This window comes from Abrus precatorius, unplaced genomic scaffold (assembly GCF_003935025.1).
Source record: "Abrus precatorius isolate BTA unplaced genomic scaffold, Abrus_2018 Scaffold7, whole genome shotgun sequence".
Lineage (NCBI taxonomy): Eukaryota > Viridiplantae > Streptophyta > Magnoliopsida > Fabales > Fabaceae > Abrus > Abrus precatorius.
Genome location: NW_020874417.1, coordinates 16,532,273 through 16,543,015, shown reverse-complemented (window position 1 = coordinate 16,543,015; position 10,743 = coordinate 16,532,273). Strand labels below are relative to the sequence as shown.

Here is a 10,743-nt window from a genome sequence, read left to right as displayed (position 1 = left end):
GTATGTATACAATTTTGGAGGCATTAAGCTTGATTCAACAATGGTTGGATGAATCTGCAAGTTGCATGCTTCCACTATGGTTAATTGGTTATTCCATTCAAATTCAGATATTTGATGTCAAATTGGCAAGTTGCATCCGCAGAATTTCATTTGTTCATCAATTTGTTGTTATCCATCTCTTATGATGAACATGTCTTATTACCAGTACACATCCATTAATTAAACATAATGATTTTAATTAGGTTACCTCGAATAGGGAAAAAAAAAAAAGGTGCAATTGAACTTGCACATAGGAGTGTTCAAATCGAACTTATCTTATTTTTTGGAGTTATCCAACACCAAACGAGGGACCACGATTTACGTTATTCTTTGTTAAAAATTGGAAACAGTAAATTGCCAAATTTGTTTCATTTATTAGTATCTATTATCAATGGGTATTCTTCACAAATTGCATCGTTTAACTTAACGGATATCTTCCATAAAAACAAATAAGTGTGTAAAGCTTATCCAATTTGTTTTTCTAAGAAACACTAGCTTGCAACACACTGTTTCCTACACTTGTTATAGGGCTAAACGCATTTTGATCAAGCGTCTAAAATATAAGCCCTTAAAAATTTAAATGATATTAGATAATAAATTGGAGAGAATTTATCATCCGCCATAATTTTACTTCACTCGCTTCAAATAGATAAGATATTTAATATATATTCAATTAGAGATGGTTGTAACCTAAAAAAAATTAATATACTAGTAATTAGTTAAAAATTATATAAAATTTTTATTGAATTAAGAGTAACACTAAATAGATAGAAACTAAAACACGTCTCATTTAACAAGTTTTAAATAAATCTCAACTTAATTAGTGATGAGTGTAATGGAAGGGGGGAAAGATGATTTCAAAATTAATTAAATGATAGTCTATTGTTATAAATTTGTTGACTTGAAGTGGAATAGCCCAATTAGGATCAAATTTAGTTTTTCAAATTGGGATGTAGATAAATAGTGATACAAGATAGTTCAAGTGCCACTTAAATTAGTATTTTAATAATTTCATTTTTATATGCTATACCAAGTTCCAATCTAGATCTTTTTGAGTCAACGCTAGCTTTTTGGGTCAATGATAGATTCACATCCACGCGGTATTGATCACTAATGGATAAAACTGGGCCTGTCCCTTTGTGTGTCTAAAAGCCTAATAGTACTTCCTACAAATTAATTTGACTATGAGAAATGCCTAATGAGTGAATAATTATTCCAATATTACTTTTTCTACCACCCACATAATAAAAGTATGAAAACGAAAGATCAAAAATTTCAATGTAAATAAATATCAAGACAACTTCTAAAAATATATATGAATGAAAAATTATGCAAAAATGGCTTTTTTTGGATTGAATATATTAAAAATAAAAGAATTAAGGGTAGTTTAGAGGGGAGAAATATTGCATTTTAATCGTTTGGTAGGGTAAAGAAATTAGAAAGGAGAAAAAATTAACATTTCACATGTCACTTGGACAAGCTTGTGTGCTTTCATTTATATTGCAAAAGTGATTTTCCAATTGTGTCTTGCCTTTTTTTTATGAATTTTATTTTAATGTATTGTGTTGAAAAAAATAGTGTTACTATTAAAATTAATTCGAATATATAATAGACATAATTTTAGAATTAATAAATTTTATTAATATTAAATTTTATGATTCAATGATATTATAAATAAGTATGTTCTATCATTTTTTTTATTTCGTAATTGTTATTACGTTAAACGATTGAAAATATTTCCAACTTATGGATAAAAGTTGATGGAATTCGATCAAGGAAAAGAGGAGGAAATTTTCTTTCACTTTTCATGTTCACTGGTTGGTTTGAGGCTCTCAACTTAGACTTTAGTATATGTTAAAAATATTTTATAACAATTAAAGGCTAGTATTTAAGCCATATTTGTTGACATTTGACACCAATTTAAATACTTAAATTATTTAATATTTTTATAAAATATAATATTAATTTACTTATTTTTTACTAAATAGATTAATTTTACAAAGTTTTATATAAAATAAAATTAATAAATATATTATTTTATTTTTATAATAATATATTTTTAAAATATAAAAATATTAAATTTAAATAATATACTTATAAATATTCAAATTACCTAAATATTAATATATAACTATAAAAATAATATTAAATATTAATATATAACTATAAAAATAATATAAAATAATTTAATAAGTAAATTTATTAATTTTGTATTTTATAAAAAGTTATTAATTGAAAGAGATGTATTTCAACTTATATTTTGTGAGTAAGAGAGGGAGTACGGGAAAATGATGGAGGTTACCTCAAATTTTCCAAACTTACAAAGGATAAGTGCTGCCGGCCATAAATTGACAAGTTCCGTTTTCACGTTTTACACATTGAAAAAATAAATCTTTATAATATTATTTTAAATATCATTGTGCTATTTTAAAACATTCGATTATATAATTTTTTAAAAATTTTATCATATAATTTTTTATAATTTTTATTTTTTTAAAAAAATATAAAATAACGATTTCATTAAAATATGTCCTTTGAAATTATGGAATAAAATATTTTTAAATTATTAGAAAAGGCCTTTTTCTTTTGTAAGAGATTAAATATTTTTATTTATCTTTTTAATTTCTTGCGGTTTGACGTTTGCTTTAGAATTCTGCAAAACGTTATCATACAGTTTGGTTTAGTTACATTTCATTTAGTGAGTGATAATGTGTTTCTCGACACAACTTTTGTTTTTCGATGTAGACACTAATTTTGATATTATTCGTACTAATGACAATCCCTTGCTTTACGGTGTATTTATAGGCATAAGTTAAACTAATAAATATTCAGTGCAGTGCATGAGTGTTTTGTCAATATATAAAAATTTAATTAATAAAATATAAATTAATGAAAAGTAAAAAATTTAATTTTTTGATTTTAAAATATAAAAAAACTAATAAATTTATATTGTAAAAATTGTTTATAAATATATTGTTATTTTAATGTTGATTGAAAAAAATTAAAGTATTAATTAAAAAATTAAGAAAAGAAAAACATCTCAGCTAATTAAAGGATTAATTTAAAAGTTAATATTAATTTTTTTATTCAATGTGAAAGGTCACGATGAGTCATATATCATTGAAAAAAAATATTTTATTTCATAAGAAAAAGGAATGTGATGAGATTTCATGAGAATAAAATATAAAAATTCGAATATAACATATATGATTTTATTAACAACGACTGGTATAGTTTATAATTAAATGAGTCCCTTAAAAGAAATTAATTTTTAGCTATTTAACTAAAAATTACTTTTATGCATACAAAAAATGAAGTTAAGTATAAACTAAAAATACTTTAAAATGATAAAGATTATGCTTAATTAAACTGTAAAAAGAAAAAAGAAATATGCAAGATAGGTCAAAATAAAACAAAACTAAGTCTTGAGTTTCTCTTGATAGTACCACATTGATCTTTATTCTAACAACCAGTTTAAATTTCTTATGAGTGTTGGAAGGGGGTTTCAATCACGATAGAATCAAATGCAATAAAATTTGCTAGATTTGTTTTAAACTATTAAAATGCAATTAGAAATTTGAAGGGGAGATAACCTTTTAAACTAATTAAAATAAAATACATCTTTAGTTTCGTAACTTATATATTATAATAAATTCATTGATTTTCTCTCTTCCTTTATTCTTGTAAATCAAATAAAATATCTTTTGTATACCTTCTCTCTGTTGAATAAAGTAATGTTTAAATGTTGAATTTAAAAACTTTACACCTATAATATTTTTAAAATATATTAAAATCTACTAGTTTATCTATTAAAGCATAACATTTACTTGAGAATTTTGTGTGTTAAATTTTATTTTATTAAATTACAAATTTATAAATATATAATTCTAACAATAAAAAAATCACTTATATTTTACCTTAAAAGAAAATAACATAATAAAATCAATCAAAATTTAAAATTATATAAACTTACAAATCGGATTTATTTCATGAGAACTAGTAATTAAATTAATAAAATTTAATATTTATAAAAGATAAATAAATGTATAAATTTACCAACTTAACACATGTCAATTAATATTGTCCCATTTAACTTAAGACCATGTTCTCTTCCTTTTTACCCAACATAGATTTCCTTTCCACATTATCAATTTAATTTACTAGGTTCCCGTCCTTCGCCAAGGGCTAGATGTTCCAAATTCGAATTAAATAAAGGAAACAAAGCAACTGACTTGACAGCTCACTTGGTTACATCTCAATATTTTCATCAACTTAACTTATAATACTAGAACGGGCACATACAAACGAAATTAACACCATAAATACTATACAAAACTCTAGATATAATTAAGAATGCTTAAGATTATCATGTATGAATTGAATCCTACTCTTATGACACCAGCAGTGCCTTCTAAAATAAATTGTTATGTTTGCACGTGAGGGTTTTTTTAGGCCCTACACTAATCCGTGAAAATGAAATTATAATTTGGAATACTTTCAACTTCCACAAGCCAAACACTCTTCTCGGTTCGTTAAAGAGCACACCATCTGTGCCATCTTGCTATTATCATCCTCCTCCTCCACCTCTGATGTTTCCTACATTCGTAGAAAAATATTTAATATCAAAATATGTAAATTACATGAATAAGGAAGATTATTACATTGAATTCTCATTACCTTGAGGACAGAGGTATCAACAGTAAACTTGATAGCATCAGCTGCAGCACGTGATCGCAGATAATACATCCCAGTCTTCAAACCCTTTCACGACAAAACAGAAAGCAATAAACATCAATCAGCAAACAATTCGCTAATATTCACCACAACACGAGACAAAGTTTCCATATCTAACATTTAAAGTTAATTTAGTGGTGTATCCAGAAATCAGAAAGACCAATGCAAAAGAAATAAACCCAGGCAGTGTGTAGATTTATATCTTTTGAATGTTTACCTCTCTAAAATTCATATCACCAATAAGATCCAATTGTGAAAGCAAACAAAACACAAAATAATCCATTGACAATAACTGATTTAACTTGCCCCAGTGAAAAAATTGATACCTTTGACCATGCATAGAAATGCAAGGAAGTCAACTTTCCAAAGTTGGGTTGATCCATGTGAATATTTAAGCTTTGACTCTGATCTATGTAGCATCCTCGATCAACAGCCATATCAACCAAAGTCTTTTGCTTTATCTCCCATACCGTCCTGACAATTTCAAAAAGAGTTAGAATAGATATGTAAGAGCCAAGTTTGGGTAAGTTACAAAATCACAAAACTCATACTTGTATATGATTTTCAGCTCATCAGGTATTTCTGGGATTTTCTGAACTGAACCATCCTCATAGATAATCTTATTCTTGACTGTAGGTGACCACAGTCCCATTTCAGTCAAGTCATGAAGCAGATGCTTGTTCACTACAACAAATTCTCCACTGAAAGACAAACAGTTAACACGCAAGACATATTGGATACCAAGACAAAATAACATGGGATGGCAAAACACCTTAGAACCCTGCGACTGTAGATATTAGAAGTATATGGCTCAAAACACTCATTATTGCCAAGAATCTGACTAGTAGATGCAGTAGGCATGGGGGCAATAAGAAGTGAATTTCTCACACCCAACTTTGATATTGTCTCCCGAAGTGCATTCCAATTCCAACGACTTGAAGGCATCACACCCCACATGTCTGGTTGAAGAATTCCCTGCACAATACAAAAATTGTCTAAGCCAGTACATACAATTACAAACATTTTAGATGTTTGCATTCCTAACTTTAAGCCTTAAAAATTAAGTTGAATATATATGTGCATCTGTGTTCAACCACATTATATAGAAATTAGATTTTTATAACTTCAAAATTTTACATGAAAGTAGCTCAAGACATTAAAAGGAAAAAAGAATGGTAGGTAAAATTGCCTCTCACATTACCTTGCTTATAGGACTACCACTATATGTTTCATAGGGACCTTCTTTTGCAGCCAATTCAGAAGAAGTTTTCAGAGCATGATAGTATATAGTCTCAAATATATCCTTGTTTAACTGTTGAGCCTGCATCTCATCCATGTAAACCATCAAATCAAAGAACATCTACCTTACAGAGTAGATAAATTAACAGTCTAACAAACATTATTTACCTCTGGTGAATCAAATGCCATGCCAAGTAGTATGAAGGTATCAGCAAGACCCTGAACTCCAATACCTATGGGTCTGTGTCGGAAGTTTGACCTTTTAGCATTATCAACTGGATAGTAATTAACATCAATTATTTTATTAAGGTTAGTTGTCACCATTGCTGTAACCTACAATTGTCACAAAAAAAAAAAAAAACACAGGACCATCACAACACTAGTCATATAATTATAATGCCAAATTGCCAATCGAGGCTACACATTAAGAACATCCACTATTCTATGAAGTTAAAGAGTATCTAGAAATTGTACCTCTCCCAGTTTGTCAAAGTCAAAATATCTGTTTTTTGAGCCTCTGCTCCCAACAAGCTTAGATGGATGAGATTCCATGGGCACACCCTATAATAAGCAGGTAAACATTCCAAATCAGGAAGAACAAGTTAGCATAGCCACCTAGAAATCAAATAAATGTGGACCTAAGACATGAAGCATGCCTGAGATGTCTTACCTTCTCTCTCACATATCGTGGTAGTGCAATTGATGCTAGGTTGCACACAGCTGTTTCTGTAGGACTTGTATATTCAATTATCTCAGTGCACAAGTTTGATGACTTAATTGTGCCCAGATTCTGTTGATTGCTTTTCCTATTGCAAGTGTCCTACAATAAAGAAAGTGAAAAGTTTTCAATGCAAAATAATAAATACAAAATGTATTGAAAAAGAAACTTGAAGAAAGTCAAACAAGTCTTTGTGAACCACCTTAAAAAGCATATAAGGGGTTCCAGTTTCTATTTGGGACTTCAAAATTTCAAACCAGAGATTCTGAGCCTGAACAACCTTCTTTGCTTTTCCCTGGGCACACATGAATTTGGTTGAAAAACAAGGGAGTAATCAGGAAAAGGCACATTAACATGCAAAACAACACTACATATGTAGACCAGACTTACATCTCTTTCATACTGATTGTACAGTTTCTCAAATTCTTCACCCCAACAATCAGCCAAACCCGGTGCTTCATTGGGGCAAAACAAAGACCATTGCCCATTACTCTGAACTCTTTCCATAAAGAGATCAGGAACCCAAAGAGCATAAAACAAATCGCGAGCACGATGTTCTTCCTGCATAAATAACATGACCGCATACTTGTGTCAACAAAATAGAATTTTTCTTCAATTATCATAAACTAAGAACTAGGGTCATAACTAAGTAATGGGAAACAAAAAAGCTATTTCTTTTTAAAGCCCATCAATCATACCTTTCCATGATTTTTTCTTAAATCCAAGAATTCAAATATATCGGCATGCCATGGCTCCAAGTACACAGCAAATGCACCTACCAAAAGCACATAAGAAGTGTAAGTAAAGGAATTGACAAATATTCATTAAAATATAGAAATTACCAATTAGGTACAAACAATTAACCTTTCCTCTTGCCTCCTCCTTGATCAACATAGCGAGCAGTATCGTTGAACACACGCAGCATTGGAACAATGCCATTTGATGTCCCATTTGTTCCACGGATGTAACTGCCCATGGCACGAATGTTGTGAACAGAAACACCAATTCCTCCTGCTGATTTGCTGATGACAGCACACTCCTTCAAAGTATCATAAATTCCCTCTATGCTGTCATCTTTCATGCACACAAGGAAGCAACTACTCAACTGCCACATCACATAAACAGATCCAATCAAATGAGTCATGGTTTACCACTCTTCGACAGAGTATTACTATAAATTAATCTTAAAGACATTAATGTCAAAAATCATTAATCACTTCACAGGCTCACAAAAAGAAACAAACAAGGAGGGAAGAAGCATTAACAGAAACCATACTTGAGGCCTAGGAGTTCCTGCATTGAAAAGAGTTGGAGATGCATGTGTGAACCATCGCTGAGACATCATGTGGTAAGTTTTTACAGCAGAATCTATGTCATCCTTATGAATTCCAACAGCAACCCTCATCAACATGTGCTGAGGTCTTTCCACAACCTTCCCTTGAACTTTCAAGAGATAGGACCTCTCAAGGGTTTTGAAGCCAAAGTAATCATAGTCAAAGTCCCTATCATAGATTATCTCACTGTCCAAACGAGCAACATTCTAAAACAAAACAGGAAATGATAAAAAGTTAAATTCACTTCACACCAAACAGAACAACAATACTAAAAGCATCTTACACCATAAACCAAGAAAATCATATCAGACGCACAGTTTAATAGTCAATAATCAATAACTATACTAAAAGCATTCAAAGTCCTAAATAACAACAGATCCACTATGCATAAGAGACATTCACAAACAGAGACCACGCTTAACCAATTAAGCCAAGAGAACATAAACTAAAAAACACACCGAATATGAAATAGCAACTATAACAAATACCGTGATGATAATTTCATAGACATCATCAGCAATCAAAGGAGCCTTCATGCCAGATCTCTCGTTAAAGTGATTGTACATAATTTTAATCCTGAAATGACCACAAGTCAACCACAGTAAACACAAAATCACCTCAACAAACAAACCACAAACACTATCCTCCATCACACTTACGTCTCGGAAAACGACTTCTTCGTGTTCTTGTGCAAATTAGAAACGGCAATCCTGGCAGCCAACTACACCAAACGCAAAACAAATCAGCGTTTAATTTCGATCCATAAGAACCTCAAAAAGACCACTAGAAGAAGAAAAAAAAAAACTAACAGACGCATAGTCAGGGTGGTTCGCTGTCATGGCTGCAGCGGTTTCAGCGGCCAATTCATCAAGTTGGCTCGTGGTGACGCCTTTGTAAACGCCAGCACACACTTTCTGAGCCACCAAAACGGGGTCACAGTGTTCGGTGCTTAACCCGTAACTTAGCTTCTTAAGGCGCGCCGTTATTTTATCAAAATGAACGGCCTCTTGCCTCCCATCTCTCTTCACCACATACATTGTTTTTGTGTGTGAATCTCAGTGAAGAATTTCTACGAACAGTTTTAGCGCAGGCGCGAATGTGTATTTATAGTGAGTGTGGGCTTTGAGATATTATAGTGTGTGCCGGCCTAATGATGAGGGTTCCCTCGCAAATGTGAGTAATTCGAAAATTTCCCGCGAGAGCGTGATTATATTTGGTATTTGCAACTTGATTTGAAAAGGTTGAAGCAGGAGCTTGAATTGTATCCACCTTTGAGCGAGGGTTGCGGTAGTGCGGGACCACGTTCTCCTTTAAAATCAAGTAGAAGGCGCCCATGTGATCTCGTTTTGGTGCTTTCATACAGCTTCGTGTGATCGTACTTCTCTTCGCGCCGTTTTGATCTGTTTAAGTGAGGACCGTTCGATTCATCCATGATAATTCAGATCGCATTTGATATACATTCATAGCTAAAAAAACTCTCTTCTAAAATAAATTAGTTTATAAAATAAAAATATATATATATTTGGATGAGAGTGGAAAATATAGTGAAAATAATATTACTGATGATGTATTCTTTTTGTTTTATTAAAATAATATTTTGTCCATTCTTTTTTTTTTATGGAAATGCAACATATTCATCTATAACCATGATAATAAAAAATATGTAACAACACTACTTTTTGAAAGTCAACAATATTTATAAAAAAAAATTGTTAAATTTGCAGTAAACACGACAAATTCTTACTACTACGCGTGTATTTTTTAATTTACATTTTTAATCTCGAGATTCACGTTAAAATTAATGTTCGCATAGCATTGCAGATACAGTTATCTATGTATGCTCTAAATTATTTTCCAAATAAAACTTAAAAAAAAATTGAGATAAACACTCGCAATATTTTTTCCCTCCTTTGCCGATTTCATATCACAAAGAAAAATATTATGATAATAAATAGCGTTATCAATTGGTTTAATTGGTATGAGATTATAATCTTGATAATAAAAATCGTTCCATTTAAATGCAATATTCCTTTATAGCAAACACTTGGAGATTTTATTACAGACCATTGAAGTAGAGGAATTTTATTCAAGAAAGTGTTATAAGTACTTATTATTGAAAAAATATTAAAAAAAACATAAAAATATACTCACTTTTATGTATTTTTAATGCATGGTAATGTGTTTTAATAGAAACAAAATATTTATCATTTATTTTTCAATATCTTTAATGTATTAGTTAGCAAATTAAAAATAAACTCATCTAAATCAGAAGTCATAAGTTTACAGCATTCAGTTATGTTTTGTGAAAAGTGCAAGCCTGTAACTTTTAATTGGACAAAGTATTTAATAAAACTAAAATGATTTCATAACTATTATATAACTTATTTGTATTAAATAACTTAAAATAATATATAAATTATATTTATTTATATTGATATAATATTAAAATTATATTTAATTTATTATAGTTGTTTATTGTCAAATGATTAATTAATTAAATGTTTATATACAAATATTTTTTCTCGTATATATTTGAACATTTAATATTTTAAGTTATAATTTTAAAAATATATAATATATTTTAATAGAATAAATAAGAGAGCAAATTAAAAAAAATAACTATTGTGAAGGTAAAAAAATAAAAAATTAAATAAGATTAATGTATATATTTTAATTGTA

General features: G+C 29.6%; 1 protein-coding gene across 1 annotated transcript; it reads right to left on the bottom strand.

The window, feature by feature from the left end:
- Window positions 1-4,216: 4,216 nt before the first annotated feature.
- LOC113871171 (ribonucleoside-diphosphate reductase large subunit) lies at window positions 4,217-9,393 on the bottom strand. Its single transcript, XM_027508040.1, has 17 exons — window positions 8,874-9,393; window positions 8,724-8,785; window positions 8,553-8,640; window positions 8,007-8,270; window positions 7,595-7,835; window positions 7,429-7,505; window positions 7,121-7,291; window positions 6,933-7,025; window positions 6,683-6,832; window positions 6,487-6,573; window positions 6,181-6,345; window positions 5,975-6,094; window positions 5,546-5,748; window positions 5,325-5,474; window positions 5,100-5,247; window positions 4,717-4,800; window positions 4,217-4,635 (listed from the first exon to the last, which is right to left on the bottom strand). Exons 1-17 carry the CDS (start codon window positions 9,099-9,101, stop codon window positions 4,537-4,539), a joined length of 2,430 nt encoding a protein of 809 aa, XP_027363841.1. The 5' UTR covers window positions 9,102-9,393; the 3' UTR covers window positions 4,217-4,536.
- Between the last annotated feature and the right edge of the window lie 1,350 nt (window positions 9,394-10,743).